General features: G+C 36.2%; 1 protein-coding gene across 6 annotated transcripts in view; it reads left to right on the top strand.

Moving 5' to 3' along the window:
- Positions 1-22,410, top strand: part of EPHB1 (EPH receptor B1) — a 769,317-nt gene that overhangs the window by 687,708 nt on the left and 59,199 nt on the right. For all 6 annotated transcript variants that reach the window (XM_007493906.3, XM_007493907.3, XM_007493908.3 and 3 more), the window contains exons 11-12: positions 6,176-6,423; positions 17,751-17,966. In XM_007493906.3, the coding sequence (XP_007493968.1) occupies positions 6,176-6,423; positions 17,751-17,966 (464 nt within the window). The remainder of the gene's footprint in view (positions 1-6,175; positions 6,424-17,750; positions 17,967-22,410) is intronic.

The raw sequence follows: 22,410 nt of genomic DNA on the forward strand, positions 1-22,410 counted from the left end.
CCCCCTCCCATAACCAACATGCAATTTTATTGGGTATTACAAGTGTCCTTGATCAGAAACTCTTTCCATGTTGTTGGTGTTTGCATTATGATGTTCATTTAGAGTCTACATCCCCAACCATATCCCCTCGACCCATGTATTCAAACAATTGTTTTTCTTCTGTGTTTCTACTCCCACAGTGTTTCCTCTGGATGTGGTTAGTGTTCTTTCTCATAGGTTGCTCCAAGTTGTTAAGGATCACTGCATTGCTACCAATGGAGAAGTCCATTACATTCGATTGTGCCACAGTGTATCAGTCTCTGTGTACAATGTATTCCTGGTTCTGCTCCTCTCACTCTGCATCAATTCCTAGAGGCCATTCCAGTTCATATGGAATTCCTACAGTTCATTATAAAAGGACCAGATTCTTGAAGGAAGAATTCCTTAATTAGTTTCTCTTTTCTACTATATATCCTAGATCTACATCTCCATATCTTATAAACTTCCTTACCTTTTCTTGATTTCAGTAATTTTTAAAATTATGTCTGACTCATAGTGACCCCACTTAGGGTTTTCATGGTATAGTAGACTGCAAAGCTGATCTTAAGGTCAAGAAAACCTGGATTGAAGTGCCATCTTTGATGAATATTGGCTGAGGGATCCTAGGTAAATCACTTAACCTCTCAGTGTTCTGGGCATCTTTCTAATACTATAAGTTGTCAGAGTTTCCCCATTGAAAGTTCCCTAAAACAATGAAGTCATAGGTATCCAACCCCATCTGCAGTAAGAGATGGGGAGGTAGTATCAAGGAAAAAAATTAATCCAACACTACGTTGACAAGAATCAATAAATCAACATTAATTTGACAACATCAAACATCTAGATGAAAAATGAAAGAACCAGTCAACCAGATGTTTCTCATCATCTGGATTTTGCTATCACATTCATGATAACATTTCTTTATGGAGAGGCAATAAAATGTCATGTAAAAAGTGTTAGATGAAGATCTAGGAGTCCTGAGTTAAAATTCTACCTCAGAAACTTACTTCCTCTATGACATGAACAAATCAGAGAACGTGTCAGAACCTCAACTTCCTTAGCTAAAAAATGGGGTCATAGTTCTGTGAACTTGGCCCAGTTTTGTAATCTATTTAGGCTTTACTTTCTGGAAGCATTATAGATAGAATGCTTAGCCTACAGTCAGAAATATATAAATTCAAAATTGTCCTCAGATACTTACTATATAACCCTGGGCAAATCCTTTAACTGTTTCCTTGTCCATAAAATGGGAATTATATTTATATAATTATATTAATTTCTATAATTATACTTATAAAGTTATATTAATTTATATAATTAGATTAATTATTATTTATAATAGCCCTTTCCACAGTTGTTTTAAGAATAAAATATGATATTTTCAAAGTGCTTTGCAAGCTTTAAATTATTATTTTATATTTTATATATTTATAAATTTATGTATTGACATATTATTGTTAATTACTTAAACATTAGCTGTTATCATTATTCTGTTGAATGGGAATAATAATACAAATCCATCATTCCTTCTGGGATTGAAAACAAGCTAAAAGGAAGAAGATCCTGACTTCAAATCTGGTCTCAGATACTTGCTAACTTGTGTGACTCTGGGCAAGTCACTTAGCTCCCATCACCAAACCCTTACTGCTTTAGTGTCTGGGACCCAATATGCAGTATTGATTCTAAGTCAGAAGGTGAGGGTTTAAAAAAAATTAATTAAACTGTAAATTATGTGGAAGTACGTGGAGATAGATCTTGGCTTTATTAATAAAACGAGTTAGTTGCTCTAAGTAGCCCTGCCTACCTTTGTGTGTAGTGAGCTCCAGTCATTGTATCTCTGGATGACTAATTATTGGGAATGTTGGAAAAGAGGCTCCTTTTCAGGTGAGAATTGGACAAGATCCCTTCTGAGATCTCTTCCAACTCTGAGATTTTATGATCCTAATAAATCTAGAAATTACTTTGGGAGGAGCTGAATTCTTCAGGGAGTAATTCTAATAGCTGAATGGGTATGAAAAATGTCACTTCGTGGAATAATTTCTTGATCAGAAGTATCCATAAATGGCACTGGTGAGGAAATATCATACTTCTAGATCCCAGACTATAAGATGTATAGCAGGAAACACTTGATTTTAAAAAAGAATTCAGGGTAAAAGAGAGATTTTTGGTTTTTTTTCTAATCATTTAAATCTGGAGATAAAAATGGAAGTTAGATTAATGTGACTGAGAATGTTTGATTGATTTTTATGATTGAAATTAATATGTTCTTGAACTAAATCTCGTGAGTAAAGTAGCAATTCATAATTAGAAGTTTCTTTGAAAAGTTCATTCCTTACGTTATTATCTTAAATTAGAATTTACTAATCTTTCATTCTATATCTATCTGTCTGTCTCTGTCTGTCTGTCTGTCTATGTACTTACCTACCTCCCATCTATCTATTTTACTGGCATTTTCAAGGTTGGCATGTAGATTTGGGGACCAGGCACCTGCTAATTCAGATCAATAGAAGGAAGGTACCTCTTGTCACTTGGTTGCAGTGTATCCTTAACTGCAGGAAAACTACCTGAGGAGGAATGGGGAACTCAACTTCTTTAATGCTGATCTTAAAAACTTAGTTATAAAGGGAGACAAATGTCCCAGCTGTACATTAGATTATAAGTTTATTGTAGGTAGAGACTTGATGTTTTATTTAATTACAGTAAGCATGATACGTTGAGTCGTTTCCTTGGTCACTTGTGCTAAATGCTTTGGGACTGGAAAGAGGCAAGTCATTGAAGGCTGGAATAGGTATATTTATAGACTTCTTCCCTACTGAGTGGCCTGTTTTCAAATCATGCCTTTGCAAAGTACTCTCATGTGACAACCTCACTGGCCACTGAAGGAAGTCAACATTTACTAAAAGGTTCATTGACCATGCCACTGTTACTGCCATTGAGGACAACTGGGCTAAAACGTCCACATTGGGCAGGTGTGGTTCACAGAAATCCAAATACAGGAAAACTCCTACTAATAAGACATAAATTAGGTGCTGATTATGCAGGGTATCCCAAACTTAGTGCATTTTTAAGTTACTAAAGCATAAAATATGGGAACACTAATATCCTGTTGGTAGAGCTGTGAACTGATCCAACCATTTTGGAGACCAATTGGGAATTGAAACCAGAGTTTTAAGACTGGGTTTACCATTTGACATGGCAATACCACTTTAGATCTATTTCCTAAAATGAACAAGAAAAAGTAAAAGGATCTATCTAGTCTAAAATATTTCTAGCAGCTCTCTTTGTGATGGCAAAGAACTGGAAATTGAGAAAATTCCCATCAATTGGGAATGACTGAAACAAGCTGTTGCATATCATTGTGATGAATATCACAGCATGGTAAGAAATGATAAACAGACTAAGTTTTATAAAAGGCATGAAAAGACCTCCATGAAATTATGAAAAGTGAAATGAGCAGAACCAGGAGAACATTATACATAGCAACAGAAATATTGTTTAAAGAACAACTCTGAATTTTCATTTCCAGAGAAAGAACTGATCAATAGAAATGAGCATGGAGTAATTTATGTGTGTGTATATTCAAAGGATGCTTTCTTTAATGTGAGCTGAGGAGAGAGGGAGCTACATGGAAACTTTAATATAACAAATAAATAAATTTAAACTGAAAAATTTAAAATCTTGAACTTGAATAGGTTTAAAAAATAAAATATCTATGTAAAAGGGAAAGCAAACAACAGAATTTATATTTCTTTAAAAATTCTTTAAAAATCCTTAGAATTTTATTTGACAAAAAATAAATAAAAGCAGTACTCAACATGGGATAGTTAGGTGATTCAGTGCATAGAGCACTAGACCTGAAGACTGGAGATCCTAGGTTCAAATGTGACTTCATATGCTTCCCAGCTGGGCAAGTGATTTGCCTAACCCTGACCTATCTTCTGTCTTGGAAATGATACTTAGTGTTGATTCCAAGACAGAGGTTAAGAGTTCAAAAAAGTAAATAAAAATAAAAATTCAAAATGAGCCAATTTGGTAACTGGGTTATATATTTTTTAAGTTCATGAGATCTCAGCCTAAATCCAATGGAGCAAAAAAATCTTTGAGTGAAAGGTTTGTTTCATTTTTTTAATCCTCTTGTCACTTAACACATCCTTCTGTTTATCATATGAGGAATTATCAAAGACATGGGGTTGTTTAGCCAGATGAAAAATAGACTGGGCTAACATGATGGCTACCTCCAAATATTTGAAGAGCCATCATATAGAAAAGACAGGGGCTAGACTTTTTCTGTGTAATTCTAAAATGTTAAAAATGATAATTGTGGGGGCAGCTGGGTAGCACAGTGGATTGAGAACCAGTCCTAGAGATGGGAGGTCCTAGGTTCAAATCTGGCTTCAGCCACTTCCCAGCTGTGTGACCCTGGGCAAGTCACTTGACCCCCATTGCTTAGCCCTTACCACTCTTCTGCCTTGGAGCCAATACACAGTATTGACTCCAAGACGGAAGGTAAGGGTTTTAAAAAAAAAATTAAAAAAAATGATAATTGTGGAAATTTTGTTTGGCAGTAGTATTTTGATTTAATATAAAAGAGAACTTTCTAACAGAGCTATCTAAAAATAGAGTGAGTTCTGTATCACTGGAATTTTTAAAGTATAAACTGATAACTAACTATCTGTACAAAAAATATTGCAGAGAAGATTCCTATTCTGGGTGAATAACTAGGCTTTATGGTTTTTCTTTTATTTTGTTTTTTGGTTACTTTTTTCCAACTCTAAGGATCTAATTCATTGCTTAAGACAGTGATACTGAAAACAAGTAGTTTTGGACCTCGCAGTATCATGTGATACTTTTCTTACCAATATTTTAAATCATTGCTTAATTTAATTATGGTTCTATCTATGCTTAACTCACCTTGAATCTTTTAGAGAGTTGAAACCTTCCTAGGGTATGATTATGGCCTAAATATCACTGGTTAGTTTTCTTTGCAGTCCATTTCCTTCCAAACTATAATTCCCCCCCCCCCCCCGTATTAGATCAGTTAACTTTCAACTTAAATAAGGGAGAGATAATTTCTTCCCAGAATTAAGAATAAGTAATATAACTGCAAAGGAGAGAATAAAAAGCAATATGACACATCTCTGTTTTCCAGTAGGACTGCTGAGTGGTACAGTGGATAGAGTGCTAGGCCTGGGGTCAGGAAGAACTGAGTTCAAATCCAGTCTCAGACACTTGCTATGTGACCCTGGGCAAGTCAATTAACTCTTTTTACCTCCGTTTCTCATCTGTAAAAGGAATTGGAGAAGGAAATAGCAAACCACTCCAGAATCTTTGTCAAGAAAGTCCTAAAGTGGGTGATGAAGAATTAGACATAAATGAAAAATCAACTAAAAGACAACAAATGTTTGCCAGTATAGTACTCTGTTAATGTCTTTTTCTCATCAGAGTAAGGTTTTTCTCTCCCAGTCTATTCCTCTGAAAAGTAGCACTTGACTTTTGAAGCTAGAGCTATTATTAATTTTGTATTGAATGGCCATTTAACTTCCATCACACACAGACTGAGGTACAAAATTACTTTCAGTAAAGTAACCAAAGAAAAAACAATATTTTAAAAACACATTTAAAAAGAACATAGAATTTTTAAGCAGAGTCAAAATGTTGGTTTTCTTGCAGTCTGACTGTACTGTAACTGTGTTGAATTCCTTTTGATTTAATGTTTCAATACTGCTCGGTGTCATTTATTCAGTGAACTACAATTCTTGAAAATAACAGCAATAATCCTGGACAGTCCTAGTACAATCTCTGCTAAGGCTGGACAATGGTGCTAATCAAAAGAAAAACTGATTCTTGTGTTTCCATTATTCAATTAGAATGCAAATCAAAAGGCAAACGTGATAAAATAAAATTAATATTTTGAGATTGCATTTTGGTTATAGGAACTTTAAATAATAGAGGAGGTAGGGAATTTCTTTTGGTTTTTCTCTTGAATGTTTAATATGAACAGATAAAAGATATGGCATTGTATTTTTAATTAGCATTTTGATCTCTGTCACCTTAATATAAATTCTACTTGGAATGTTACCATTTTGGGTGATAAATTTCCTTGTCCTCCAAAAAACTCAAAAGGAAAGGAATGAAAATTGAATTCTTGCCATTGCAGGAGAATTTGGAGAAGTGTACAAAGGACGTCTAAAATTGCCAGGCAAGAGGGAGATCTATGTGGCCATAAAGACACTGAAGGCAGGATACTCAGAAAAACAGCGCCGGGACTTCCTGAGTGAGGCCAGCATCATGGGTCAGTTTGACCATCCAAATATAATCCGGCTGGAAGGAGTGGTGACCAAGAGCCGTCCTGTCATGATCATCACAGAATTTATGGAAAATGGAGCTTTGGACTCCTTCCTCAGGGTAAGAAAATCCCTAGTGACCATCCTAGTAGAGATGAGATAACTGAGATAAAGCATTTATACCCATGTGGGAAAGAGATATATTTCAGACAACCTTGTTATAAGATTAAGACTAATAAAAAATGAGTAGGTGGAGAAGAAGAATGAGAATAATTCTGTATAAATGCCAGCTATTCATATATTTTTTTTAAGTTTTGCCAAATATTTTATAGATTATCACTTTTGATCCTCATAATAATCCTAGAAATAGGTGCTATTATTATCCTCATTTTACAGATGAGGAAACTGAGACTGAGAGAAGTTAGAGTGACTTGCCCAGGATTGTCTAGCCCCTCATTCAGAGATATGAAGTGTCTGATGCAGGACTTGAACTCACGTTCAGTACTCTCTCTCCTGCCCCACCTAGGAATTTTTAGGTCGTGTAAGGGAAAGGTCCACTGAGCAGTGAAAAAAGATCTAGTGAAAGAATGAGAAGACCTAGACAAAATAAAGTGAACTAAATTAGAAGGAAAGTACAGAGAAAAACAGAATGCCTGAACATACTCATTCCTCTTTAAGATAATGCATATTTGACTGGAGTTAAATTTTTCATATATTCTTTCATGGGAAATGGAGGAAATGCCATTAAGACTTTCAGGTTTTGTCCATTGTCTTTATACTCTTAATGCTGCTTGCAGATTTGTGTTCTGGAAGCTTAATAAGCTATCATGAGAAGTTCACACATCTCCAGGGGCAATTCCAGGATGGCAGATGGACAGTATCATTGGTGGAATACATGATCTATGCTGCATAGTCATTCATGCATATAGGTAGCACAATGGATAGAGAGACGGATTTGGAATCTACAAAGACCTGTGTCCAGATCCTGCCTCAACTACTTAAGTCACCTAAGAAGTATGAATCTGTTTCCTCATCTGTAAAATGGGAATAAGCCAGATATATTGCCATACACCTGTAATTCATGCTGCCAAGGAAGGCTGATCAAGATGGCTTACGTGAGTTCTGGAGTTCTGAGCTGTAGTAGGGCTAATGCAAGACTAAGAATGGTGTCAATTTGGTTAGCTTCCTGATAAAAGGGGCCAACCAGACTGCTCAAAGAAGGAGAACTTAGTTGGTCCAAATCAGAAAGAGAGAATGTCCAAAAGGTCTGTGTCAATGAACAGTGGAATCAGGCCATGAGTGGTTTCTGCCCCTCCAGCTTTGACTAAGACAAGGAGATCTAGTCTTTAAAAAACAAAAGGATAATAATAGTACCTATCAGAAGAATTTTGTGAGAGCAAAATGAAATAGAATATGTAAAGTTGTTTGCAAACTTCAAAATACCATGTAAAATTAGCTATAATTATTATTACTATTGTTAACATAATGCTGAATATCCTTGAAATACTTTAGTTGCAATCTCAATTGATTTTTATAACCATCATCTGAAGAATACAGTATGAATGTTAATAACTCCACCTTCATCGATGGGGAAACCAATGCTCAAATGGGTTTTGTGGCCCCATCCCTCTGTCTCTTGGAATCTCTCATTTCCCTCAGTTAAAGTACCACCTATATATCTCACCTTTCTTAATTCCTCAAACGAATCTCTCTCTCAGAAAACTGTATCTTTTCCTTACATACTTAGAAAAATGTGCATTGTTCCCCCCCCCCCATAGATTGCAAATGCCCCAAAGGCAAAGATTATTTCATTTATATTACTGAATTCCCAAGATGTTATTCAATGCCTTGCACACAGCTGGTGCCTAAGACATTCATTTTAATTGACTGACTTGCTCAAGGTGTCACTTTATTACTTACTTAAAACAATAGAGCAACTAGTTAAGGTCTTCTTAGTCTAACATTCCTTCTTCCATTGCACAAAAAAACAACAGCTTACTGTCAAAATACGCGTACAGGTATGAGGAATATTAATAATTCAGTAGGTTCACATCAGAAATCCTGCAAATGGCTATGTTCCTGAAGCAGGGGTGTTCTTGAGCTTGTTCCAACTGGAACACAAGAGCTGGTTGTTAAATGTTCAACATTAGCATTCTTACTCTCAAAATTGGTAAATACTACTATGTAGAACTTGGTTGATTGTCTAGACTTAAGATTAAACTTAAAAGTTAAAAATTAATTTCAAAGTTTAAAGTGGTAAAAGGGTATCATGAATGCATTTCCCCCCTGGAGAACTAATTGTTGAACACTGATCAGCATATCCACTCCTTGAAGTCAATCATGGCCTATTTGGTAAAGTGCAGTCACTGTTATGAAGTGTTAGTAATAAACCTGGAGAACACCATAATCATGAATCAGCCTACCATGGCAAACCTTATTGCAGAATTAGGATTTGGCTTTAAAAAAATAGAGGTCATTAAATTTTGCTTCACAGTAGCATATGGTCTAATGATGTTCTAAAGGAAAAGAAAGAGAAAAATGAATCTAGCAAACTAGACAATCCTCTTCAGGGGTTGGAAGAGAATTATAACTACATAGCATCTGAAACTCCATAGCATAACCAGGGTATCTGGCCCTCTATGACTTCATAGATGGTTCTTGTGAAAAAGATTCCATATGCCACTTCCATTCATTTTTAATAAGTGTCTCCATGTTTGTGATCCCCTCCCAGATCATTGCCTCGTAGTGGCAGAGAGACTTGCAAAGCTCAATGAAACTATAAGTTAGGTGGTTCAGGGTTTCCCAAGATGGACAGGTCATAATGGAGAGTTCCAAAAAAAGGTGATCCATTGTAGAAAGAATGGCAAACCATTCCAATATCTTTGCCAAGAAAATCACATGGATAGCATTAAAAAGGTAAAAGATCTAAAAGAAGAAAGCAATAGAATGGGAAAGATGAGATCTCTTTAAGAAAATTAGAGATATCAAAGGAATACATCATGCAAAAATGGATATGATAAAAGAAAAAAATGGCAGGAACTTAACATAAGTAGAAAAGATTAAGTAGAATAAACAGAAGACCTAAACAAGAAAAATCTTAACATCACGGAGAAACATAATGGTGTGGTTACTGATCTGAAGCCAGATATCCAGGAGAATGAAGTCAAGTAAACATTAGGAAGCATTGCTAACAATGAGGCTAGTGGAAGTGATGGCATTCCAGTTGGGCAGTTTAAAATTCTAAAAGATGATGCTGTCAAAGTTGCTGCACTCAATATGTAAGCCAATTTGGAAAACTCACCAGGAGTCACTGGATTATAAAAGATAAGTTTATATCACAATCCTTTTTAAAAAATATTAACTAATCTCCCTTTCTTCTCTCCTCTCATAAGAAAGGAATTCTATGACAAATTTATGTAAATCATGTCTTTCATGTTTCTATTTATTAGTTCTTCTGGAGGTGGGCATTCACAATTATTCTTCAAATATTATTTATATAGCTGTGTATAATGGTCTCATTTCACTTTTCACAATTTCTTGTAAATCTTTCAGTTTTTTAAAAATCAACATGTTCTTCACTTCTTATGACTATCCCAATCCTCAAGAATTTCAGTGATAAAGAATATGCAAATTACTGAACAATTGTGCCCACTTCACATACTAGCAAGGTTATATTTAGGATTCTGCAAATTGGGCTTCAACAATATGTGAACTGAGTATTACCAGAAGAAACAGGCTAGTGTTTGAAGAAGCAGAGGAAGTAGAGAACAAATTGCAAAGATTCACTGGATTATAGAGAAAGCAAGGGAGTTCCAGAAAAATATCTACTTCTGCTTCATTGACTACACTTAAAGTCTTTGCATGTATGGATCACAACACAATGTGCCTAAGTCCAAAGAGATGGGAATACCAGATCATTCATTTGCTTGTCTCCTGAGGAACCTGTATTCAGGTGAAGAAACAGCAGTTAGAAATGAACAAGCAGCAACTTAATGATCAAAGATTGGAAAAGGAATACAGCAAAACTGCGTATTGTCAACTTATTTTTTTAACTTATATGCAGAGTACATCATGTGAAATATCAGGCTGGACAAATTGAAAGCTGGAATTAAGATTGCCAGGAGAAATACCAAAAATTTCAGGTATGCAGATGATACCACTCTGATGGCAGAAAGTGAGGAATTAAGAAGCTGCTTGATGAAGAGTGAAGAGAAAGATTGTAAAAGTTTTCTTGAAGCTTTATATATATATGGTGTATACATATGTATATGTAATCTTGGTAACTGGTCCCATCACTTTCTGCCAAATTAAGGGAGAATAAATGGAAGCAGTGTCAGATTTCGTATTCCTGGGCTCAAAGATCACTGCAGATGGTGACTGCAACCATGAAATTAAAAGACGATTGCTTCTTAGAAAGAAAGTTTTGGGAGGACAGCTGGGTATCTCAGTGGATAGAGAGCCAGCCTAGAGATGGGAGGTCCTACGTTCATATCTGGCCTCAGACACTTCCAAGTTGTGTGACCCTGGGCAAGTCACCTGCCCCCCCCCCATTGTCTAGCCCTTACCACTTTTCTGCCTTGGAACCAATACACAGTATTGACTCCAAGATGAAAGGTAAGGGTTTAAAAAACAAAGAGAAAGAAAGAAAGAAAGAAAGAAAGAAAGAAAGAAAGAAAGAAAGAAAGAAAGAAAGAAAGAAAGAAAGAAAGAAAGAAAGAAAGAAAGAAAGAAAGAAAGAAAGAAAGAAAGAAAGAAAGAAAGAAAGAAAGAAAGAAAGAAAGAAAGAAAGAAAGAAAGAAAGAAAGAAAAAAAGAAAGAAAGAAAGAAAAAAAGAAAAAAAGAAAGAAAGAAAGAAAGAAAGAAAGAAAGAAAGAAAGAAAGAAAGAAAGAAAGAAAGAAAGAAAGAAAGAAATGACAAATCTAGACAGCATACTAAAGCAGAGACATCAATTTGCCAACAAAGGTCCATATAGTTCAGTGTAGTTTTTTCCAGTAGTAATGTATGATTGTGATAGTTGAACTATAAGGAAGAGTGCCACAGAATCACCACTTTTGAATTGTGATGCTCAAGAAGACTTGAGATTCTTTTGGATAGCAAGGAGATCAATTCAGTGAATGCTTAAAGAAATTAATTCAGACTATTCACTGGAAGGTCAAATCCTAAAGCTAAAGTTTAAAAACTTTGACCATATAATGAGAAGATAGGACTCATTGGAAAAGCCACTGAAGTTGGAAAAGGCTGAAGGAAAAAGGAATGATGGAGGGTAAGATAGGTAGACAGTATCACAGAAGCAACAAACATGAACCGGAGAAGAGAGTGGTATTCTATGATCCACAGGGTCACAAAGAGTTGGACACAACTGAATGAACAAGAGTGTTTACAATGAATTCTCTTATTCCCTTTTTACCTTTACCTTATAGAATCCCTTGCTCCTTCAAAGAACAATTAAAGCACAACAAAATCTTTCCTGAGAATTACTCCCAACTCCAGTTATTGTCACCCGGGTTCTTAAAAATACTTTGTATCACTTGTATTTATTTTTATATAGGTTATAGTCATTCCCTAATAAAAAATAAGTTCCCCGAGGGCTGGAATTATTTCATTTTTTTTCATTTTGTATCTCTAGTACATAACATAGTGCTGTGTACATAATGAATCTCTATTAATTATTTGTTGAACTATATTAAATTGAATCACAGGTAACACACCTAACAGGATTAAGAATAATGAATTCTTGAATTGGAACCAGATAGTCCACTGATACTGAGCCAATCCATGTTGCTATGCGAGTCCACTGGGCTAGTCTTGTTGTAGAGAGTGAATGACAGCAGAATCACCAAGAAACTACTTTGTGGAAAGCTGAAGGTTGCAAGAAGGGAAAATTCTAAGGACATTCTGTCACTTCCAACTGTGACACCACTCTCACCTGCTGGGAAACAAGAGCAACATATAAGCTGGCTTGCCAAACATTCATGAGGAATAGGAGAGATTTAGGGGAGCAAATAATTCAGGATGATGATAACTTCAGCCCAACAGTCACAAATAAGAACAAACACCCAAAACAAACAAAAACCCACCAATAGTCACTGTTGCTAAAAGTCAAATTGGGCCACCCCTCCCTTTCTTTTCAGTCATGCCTGCACACATTGGAAGAAATCTCCCTCAGATGGGCCCTAAATGTGTGAAACAGATCTTTCTGTATATTGCCTAATAACCTGAACTTGAGTGATGATAGTTATTTCTGCTCTGGTACATAATGAAGGCACATCTAAGGACCTACCCATTTTGCTTCTTTCATGAATAAAGGCAATTTAGGAAGACAAAGCATTCTTGGAAACTGTTTTATGACCTTTTCCTTAATCAATTACTTTCTGGTGTGATTTTATTATGATTTTCTAGAAAACAAAAACACGATTTCAGACACCTAATAGGTCCCCTACAAAAAACACACATCAGAGAATTATTCTCTAAGGCCAGAAAACAAACCATTACGTTTCACACGCACATACAATCATTTTAGACTCTGGACAGGGAGACATTTTAAAGTGAATCTCAATTTATACTAGTGGGAAACCCAGGAGCAAGGTGGAAGAAGAGAAAAACAGAGGACAAAGGTCTACAAAGAAAGAAAACATAAAAGCAAGTAAAAGGAATAAACTAACAGAATTAAAGAAGAAGTGGGGTATCTCTCACTTTTTCTTTCCAAAGTATGAAGGCAAGTAATCTATAAATCCAATTTCAGTGTTAATACCAAACCCTGGAGCATGCCAACATTAACTGATATATCTAGGGCTTGATAAAATTGAAAAGTAGGTCATCAGTTCAGTTCTATGGGACCTGTCTTTTGAGAAGAAGTATAAATTTGGGATCATATTTCAGAGTAAAATAAAAATGGGTTAGTTCTTCAATTACATATCTGTCCTTTAGCTCTTGACTAGCTCTTAAATTTATTTTCATTGAGGGACAGCAATGACTTTAGGTCCAACTCAGCTTTCTAGGCTCCCTAGATACTGAATTATCCACTCAACACATCAGAAATAATACTACCCTTTTCCCACCTTGTTTTGGAGGGCAGGCACTCATATTCTTTTTTGTGTTCTAGAGAGATTACAAACAAAATTATTTTTACCAAATATTAAATGTGTTTATTTTGTTTTTACTAGAATGTCCATACTTGGCCATGGTGAGAATAAAAGCACATTTAAGCATTTACTTTCTAGAACTCAACTCTATGGTTTTTAATCTGGTATTCCTCACATAGGACCAATTTCCAAAATATACAAAGATGTTTTGAAAAATGACCCCTCAATTAAGAGAAAGCAGGGTGTCTTGATGTGCAGAATCTCTGACTCGGTGCTAATTATTGTCCCTTATTCAAAGGGAAATATGACTAGATAGACCTCTATGAGTTATCTAGTCAAGATAAAATAGAGATATTCTTTCTGTAATGATGAGATATCTCATTCCCATATGGGAAGAAACACTAGATGGAATATCATAAGAACTGAATTTATCTCTTCAGTTTGCCAGTAGCTAGCTATATTTCCTGGATCCAAGTCATAACTTCTCAGGACCACATTTCCTTCATCTGAACAATGAAGGACTTAGGTTTAGATGATATCTAAGCCTCTTCCAATTCTAATATTCCATGAGGATTTTTCCTTAAACAAATTAAAATGAGTTTCATTTTTCCAAATGTATACAAATAGGTGTCTAAAAATGTCTGAATTTCTATCTGGGATAGAATCGGAAAGTGACTCCAATCTGAGGGTAGAATAGGACTTCCAGCTTAAAACTGTTAACTGGAGGGAAGAAAATTTAGCTTACATAAGTTTTCCCAGATCTACATCTGTCCATCCATCCATCCATCCATCCATCCAAGTATTTATTGGCATTATCAGGTGTTCAGCTAGGCCAAATCCTTTTCCAAAGTGAAATGCAGGAAAGCAATCATTCTTTCAAATGAATTTCAAACCATATTTTTCCACTTTATCTTTTTCTAAAAAACTAAAATGAATTAAAAAAAACAGTTGGGGAAGTTTGTTGTACATTAGTAAAACTCAACATGCAACAGTAAAATAAGTTTGTTTTTCTTGTTTGTTATGTTTTATCTCTCCAAATAAAACAAGATCCACAAGGCATGATGACATCTCATGTTTCTTTAATATTCCTCATTATCCCTAGCATAGTGTTTAATAAATATATTCTGGCTTGTTACTTCTTTCTGGATTGAGAGAAGCCAAATTCTCAGGGACACACAGGAAGGTTACCAATTCCAATTTGCTGAAGTAAGGATACATTTTTGTATCCAGAAAGAGGAACTGAGGTCTCAGAGGCTGAGGCTTCACCTGAGAATGCTCTGCCCCATAAATTCCATTTTGACAGGTCTCTCTGGAGAAGTCTTCTAATAATCCTGTGCCTTTGGCAGAGAAGAAGATCCTTGCAACTTTGGGGTCATTCTTATATGTCCCAAGTCCATCTTGCCTTGTCTGAAGCAATACGAAGAGTCCTTTTCTGTTCAACAGTCTAACCTTTGTGAACCTCAGGAACCATATGAGAAACTGATTTCAATTTGAAAAAAGAAAGAAAATAGAGAGCAGTTCTTCAAAGATTCAGTAGCTATTATCCAGGCATAAAGCCTTTAGATACAGAGACATGGCAAATGTGGATGTGGATGTGGATATGTTTGCAATAATGGACCTTTAAAAACTGTTATAATTTTTTTAAAAATTAAAATGTCCCCAAAGTTTCCACAAAGGAATTCCGAGGGTCATTTCAACAATATGTTGTTTGCTGTTGTAGAAAACAAGGAAAACACAGAATCAGAACCACACAGTCATTCACTGAAACATTTAATAGGTATCCAGTATAGAAAGAGCTACAGCAGAGAAAAAAGAAAAGGTGTTTGCTCTCAAGGACTGTACAGTTGAATGAGAGGAGGGAGTACAATGTATCTCTACAGATAAATATAATACATGTTAAAATATGATAATTATGAAAAGAAAACTAGACAATTCCATGGGAACAAATGAGAAAGATTGCTTCCAGCTGGGTAAGCTTGAGGTTGAAGTAGAAAATTCATTTTTATCACTTGTGGAAGTATTGAAAAGTCAGGCTTTCTGATTCATTTTTCACCCAGTTGGATGACAGCTACCCCCATCTTTTCACAATGAGGAGACAATTAAAAATATGGACTAAACTGAAAATGTGTGGCATTAAACTATGTTGAGAAGGAATGTTTTTTTTTTTTTTTAATTTGCACTAGAAAAAAAGAAACTGAAGAGAAGGATGAGGATGGGCTAATGAGTCATCATCCAATAAATGTATTTTACATTTATAGAGTATGTTCTGAGACAGAGGATTTTCAAATCTCTTATTTTATTGGCTCTGATTTGTTTTTGCTTTAAGAAAAAAAATCCTTAACTGACACTGATGTAAATATATTCACACTTATTTCAACCTTTATAATTTAAGGTAGGTAGGGAATAGGACCTGTGATTTCATTGGTATTGGGAATTTTCAAGTAAAGAAACTTCCTTCACCAATACAGAAAAGTGTATTTTCTGCAATTTACAGTCTTTCAGGGTTTCCTGAGTCACTGAGAGGCCACAAAAGATCACATGATCAGTAGGTACTAAAAGAAGGGAGATTCATATGAGCCAAATCAGCCTTGCTTTAAGGCCAGTTCTTTAACTACTATGTCATTTGAGGCAAATATTAGTCCTCCCCTTTTAAATTGTGGGGAAATGAAGCAAAGAAGTGAAGGAATGGATCATAGGCAAAATAATCAGTGACAGAACAAGGAAAAGATTCCAAGTGCTCTGACTCCAGTGAGATCTTTTCTTTTTCTTTTTTTCTTTGTTGCTATTTTGTAGCATGGTTATGGGGAGAAGATAGAAAATTCAATGGAGGCATGTGTAGAGGGAAAGAATAGGTGCTCTATTTTTCTTAGTTACCTTATCCATTGGCCACTGTGTAAAAAGCATAATACAAGAGTCTGTAGGGAGGAATGACAGAAATGGAAATCAGTCACTGTTTTTAAATTCTCTCCCCATGCCAATCCATCCTCTATATTGTTGTTAAATGAATCTTCCCTAAACCATAAATCTGAACATATCATCCACCTATTCTTTAAACCGCAGTGGCCCCTTATCTCTTTCAGGATCAAATATAAAATCTATTTTGTTTTTAAAGTCCTTCATAACCTGCCCTCCACTACCCACTTTTCTAGTCTTCTAGCAACTTAGATCCCAGCCCTATGAATTTGGGGATCCAATGACACCAGTCTTCTTGCTGCTCCTCCGTGGCCCTATTCTGGGTATTTTCTCTAGCTGTCCCTCATGGCTGGAAGGCTGACTGTCCTCATCTTTACCTCCTTCAATCTTCCTGGATTCTCTGGATTCTTTAATATCCAACCTTTTTCAGGAAGCTTTTCCTGACTCCCTTTAATGCAAGTACCTTCCCACTTTGCTTATTTCCAGTTTACCCTGAATTGATCTCATTTGTACTAAATTGTTTGCATGTTATTTCCCTCATTAGACTGTGAGCTCCTTGAGGGTAGGGACTATTTAATATTTCTTTGTTCGTGCCTTTCTTGGTATAACTAGCTTATATAGTCAGTCTTTAATAAATATCTATTGACTAACTTTCTAAAAAAACATACAATATAATAGAGGATAAGTAAAGGCACATAAAAAGAATACAGAGACACAAACTCATCTGTGTTGCAGTGAAAAAATGGGGAGATTTGGAGTCAGAGAACCTCGACTTCAGTCCTGACTCTACTACTTGTTATCTGTGTGACCTCAGGAAAGTTCCTTAACCCTTCTTGTCCTCTCTTTCCTCATCTGAAAAATGAAGAGGTGGAAATAAATAATCTCAAGGATTCTTTTTAGCTCTAAATTAATGATCTAATGATATAATAACACAGTGAAGGGACTAAGTTCACAATCGCTAAGGGACTCATCTTGCCTGTGACATATTAGTTAAGGAAGATATAATGGGAGAGAGACATTGATCCAACCAGCAGAATATTCCAGATACAGAGATCATGAAGGGAATCTTGAAGAAAGGTGAGAAAATTATGTCCAGGAGAAAGTTAGCAAGGGTTGTAGAATGTGTTCTGGATCTGGATTCCAAAGAGAAATTGCAGGTGTACAACCACTTAACTATGAAAGTCAGTTTGGCTCTCAAAGCCTCAGTTTTCTTATCTTCAGAATGGAGCTAATAATAGCCACATCTCCCACTTGTTGCTGTGATGAGGTTCAAATGAGATAATGCCTATTGATCCTAAGAAACTCTATAAATGTTACCTCTGTCCTTGCCCTTAGGGAAGAGTCTAAAATAAGGAGTAATGGAAATTAAGATTTTACAGCTTCTACTTTGTTCCTTTGTTAACCAGAAGCCATGATGATCTAAGTGCTTTTTTAAAAAATGTCTAATTACAGCAAAATGATGGGCAGTTCACGGTGATCCAACTGGTGGGGATGCTCAGGGGTATCGCTGCTGGTATGAAGTATCTATCGGAGATGAATTACGTACACCGGGACCTGGCTGCCAGAAACATTCTTGTCAATAGTAATCTAGTGTGCAAAGTATCTGACTTTGGCCTATCCCGCTACCTACAAGATGACACCTCGGACCCCACCTACACCAGCTCTTTGGTGAGTCTGTACTTTGTTCCTTCAGTATATGACAAAATATCCACAGTGGTATTCTGGTCTTTTTTATGTGAAGATAACACCACTGACCCACCTTCAATGAAACATACACTGGGCACTGGGGATAGGGAGATTGTTGGGGTATTTCCCACCAGTTGATATGGGTTTTTTCAGAACCAGACATCTGGCATCTAACAGTATATATAAGCAAGGCACATGTTGATTAAATGACTAGCAAGAAAGAGTGAAAGAGGGGCAGTGAGGTCAATTGAGAGCCAGGTTTGGAGTCAGGGGAATCTGGGATCAAATCTGACTTAAGACACTTGCTAGCTGTGTGTCCCTGGACAAGTCATTTAACCTTAAATTGCCTACACCCTACTGTTCTTTTGCCTTAGAATCAATACTTAATACCAATTCTAAGACAGAAGGTAAGGGTTTTTTTTTTTAATAAATAGTTTTTTTAAAAAAAGAAAAAGTGAGAGAATGAGGACATATATTTTTATGGTTTTATGCACTAAAACATGAAGTGATTCCCAAGAACATCAGTATAAAAAACTATGCTCTAAGTAGCCATAAAAAGCATAACCATGTCAGTGGCTTCTCACATTATGGAAGTTGTGGAGTTCATCCTCTGGCTTCTATGCAAGATTGACCCAAACTGTCTTGTCTAGAGGCTAGTTTATTCTTAGGTCAATTCAATATGTATATCAGCATGTGGCGAACTATAGCTACCTTTCTTACATTCCTCTGAATTTACCCTTAGGTTTATAGCCAAAGCAGATCCTTAAATTGCCCCCTCCCTCCTTCCTTCCTTCTTTACCTGTACTCCAAGACCCCCAACCTTCAACCAGCCACATTATTTGGACCAATCAATAATTCAGTGGATCAATAAGTATGTATTAATTGCTTACTATGTGCCAAGAACTGTGCTATAGACAATAAAAAAAGACAGAAGTAAAATAGTACCTGCCTTCAAGAGATTTATACTCTTTTGGGAGTGGGAAGCAATTTTTGTGTGTGTATGTATATGGAAACACACATACAGTATATATATATATGTATATATATGCATATATATGTATATGTGTATATGTACACACGAGTGTATGTATATATATGTATATATAGTATATGTGCATTCACATACACAAATAAATGCACATTGCCTACACACACACACATATATATGTGTATATCTGTGTTTTTAAGGATTTTTTATTTGGAGGAGGTGGACAACAGCTTCTGTAGCTAGTGAAAAGAAAATTCATAAACTGGACAACTTATATAATAATAACATATTAAATTCCTATATTGCATAAAAGTTAGCACTTTAGGATTTCACAGAGCATTTTTCTCACAACGACCCTCAGTTATAGTGAGTAGATATTTTGAATCCCCAATTTACAGCACAGGAAATTGAATTTCTGATCATTGAATTGAATTGAATTGGAGCAACAAATGAATTTAAGCAGGCATCACATCTCAAGAAGAGAGTTGTCTAATCAAGTTGCTGGAAAGATCCTGTGTGAGCTGGGCCTCGTGCCTGAACTCTGCAAGATTTGTGAGAAAGGTCTCCCAAATGGGGCCTTGGTAAAGACTCACTGACACACAGGAGCATGTCTAGGTCTTTTTATTTAGGACACAAGGAAATACCATACAGTCACACTGGCAAAAGAGGACAGGAATATTAGGAATCTGAAACCATCAGCATTAACTAAGCATGCATTGAAATAGTTTTGTCAAGATTTTGCTTCCAAGCCTGGGGAGAATGGCAGATGGGATGATAGGCAGAGGTGTGTGCTCAAGGCATGGAAGATAATGAAGGATTTGGTGAGCCTAAGAGATGACAAAATATAGCAGAGATGAAAGCCTATCTAGTAAGTTAGGATTAGGAAATGGCCTTACATTGCTGGACAAGTCATGATTTTTTTCCTTGCCTATGCTCATATCATTCTGATTGTTAGCACCAGAATTCAAACCCAGGTCTTGTAGCCCTAAGTTAGCTCTCTTTAAAAACTATACCAAGCTGTTTTCTCAACATTAAACTGCTCATCAGTATTTCAAGGAGAATGCCTAGTCCCTTTTCTTCAAGGACTGATACATGAGCTGACCTTTTAATTTTGTTTCTTATATGTTGCCATAGGGATAAGGACTAGAGTTTTTATTTCATGGGTGTGGGATATTGTTGTCAAGTCATTTTTAGCAGTGTCTAACTCTTTGGGATCCCATTTGGAGTTTTTCCTAGCAAATATGCCAGAATGATTTGCCATTTCCTTCTCCAGGTCATTTGACAGATAAGGAAACTGAGGCAATCTAGTATAAATAACTTGCCTAGGGTCACACATCTAATAAATGTCTGAGGTCAAATTTGAACTCAGCTCTTCTTGACTTCAGGTCCAGCACTATATCTACTGTGCCACTTACCTGCCCCATATGATAGTTCTATACTTTAAAAGGAATTTTTTTTTTTAATTTAAGAAAACCTCCCTTTACCAATGCAGGATAGTACCTTTTTCACAACTTAGTCTTAGAGAGTCACCTAGAGAGGTAAGAATATAGCTATTGAGCCTTCTATCCATAATTCCATTCTGGATCTCATATTTTTCTATGATACTATTTAAAAAGTAAGTCTAAACCAGTAAAACTCCACATCCTCTTGGCAGAAACTTTATTTATAGTCAGTCTTATCTTTGACCTCACAAACTCCGCTATCAGCTTAACTGATGTGCTAACTTACTTTCCCCCTCAGATTCTTTAAGCTCTTGCCAGTGGACCCAAGGATTGACTTCTGCCTGGGCAGGAAAAAAAAATGAGACTTTCTGCCTGAATTAAAGTTGTAAGGTAGGAAGATGAGAAGTAGGAGAAAATTTAGTAGGGTTTGATCAGGAAATATATAATATGTGATTGGGCAGAACAAGATCCCCCCCCCTTTTCCATGATTACACAACCTAACTGTGTACCTGGTTTTCTGATCAAAACCTTACCTTTACCAATAGTTGGACACCCCAACTCTTGACTTGTGATCCCTGCCCTGATCAATAGCCACAGAGAAATACCCTCAGCCATCCCATTACTGAAGCTGGCCCTAACATCCCCATTCCATCCTTGCCTTCGCTCTCCCATGCTGCTGATCTTGTGTTCTGCCTTACATTTTACAGCTACCCATCCTGATATTAGGATAATTCCTAACCATGAAAGTTCTAAAATGAAATGTGCTGCCTTTGGTGGAAGTGGATTCCCGGTTACTGGAAGTCATTAAGCAAAAGCTGGATGGTTCCTTGTCAGAAAATGCTGTAGAGGATATTTTTGTTTAGGTATGGATTCAATTAGCTGGCCTCTGAAGTATTTTACAATTATGATATTTTATAATACACAGACATAGATTTATGATTTCTTTGACACCAGGAGCTCCCAGATGAGGAAACTCTCTCCCATTGCAATGATGATCAAACACATTCTCTGTTAACTTAGAGTTTCAAGAGCTTTCCTGAAGCAACAGAGAGGAAGGGTGCCTCAGGATCGGATAGCCGGTATGTTCCAGAAGCAGGACATAAACTTAGATATTCCTAATTCAAAGCCCAGAATGCTAACCTTGATGTTTCCTCCTCCACACTTAATGTATATAGGAAGAGGAACAACAGCTATCACATGGTCAGTCTTACAGAATTTTCTGAAGATGATTTCCAAATCTCCCACATGTTGAATTTCTTCCCCTGCAATATTTTAATTTCTCAACTTTTTTTTTTGCATCTTTCCCACCCACTGATTGAATGTGAGCAATACCAGTCATTTTGATACATAATACCTTCACACATCTGGCTATCTTCTCAGGTACATCCCACCTTTGTATAACCTTGAAAAGAAAAATATGGATTCTCCAATCCAAAGCTGTTACTTGATCTAAACTTACTCAATATACTTCCCACCTTCTGTCCTTGGCATATTCTGTCAGATTTTCTACCTTTTGAGGGCACACTTCTGCCTATCATCTCATCTGCTATTCTCACCAGACATTGCAATAAGATCCCAACAAAAAATCGTGTAAAGCTTTTTTAGTAATGTCATTAAAACAACGCAAAACAAACAAAAAATAAAAACTTACTTTTGGTCTGAGAATCAATATTGGTTGTATTGGTTCCAAGGCAGAAAAGTGGTAAACTTAGTTAAGAGCTAGGCAATGGGGGGGTGGGGGGAAGGGAAGTGACTTGCCCAAGGTCACACAGCTAGGAAGGATGTGAGGCCAGGACCTCCCATCTCTAGACTCTCAAGTCTCAATCACCTGAACCAGCTAGCTGCCCCCCCCCCCCCAGTGAAGCTATTTACTTCCAATTTCTAAAATCATTCCTTTTTTATTTTAAATACCATTGTCTTGGTCATTTCTTCATCTCTTTGGCAAAATGCCCAAGATAATCTCCCATTCTCCAGCAAACACTGCTGCCAGAAGTGT

The sequence above is a fragment of the Monodelphis domestica genome, chromosome 4 (genome assembly GCF_027887165.1).
Source record: "Monodelphis domestica isolate mMonDom1 chromosome 4, mMonDom1.pri, whole genome shotgun sequence".
NCBI lineage: Eukaryota > Metazoa > Chordata > Mammalia > Didelphimorphia > Didelphidae > Monodelphis > Monodelphis domestica.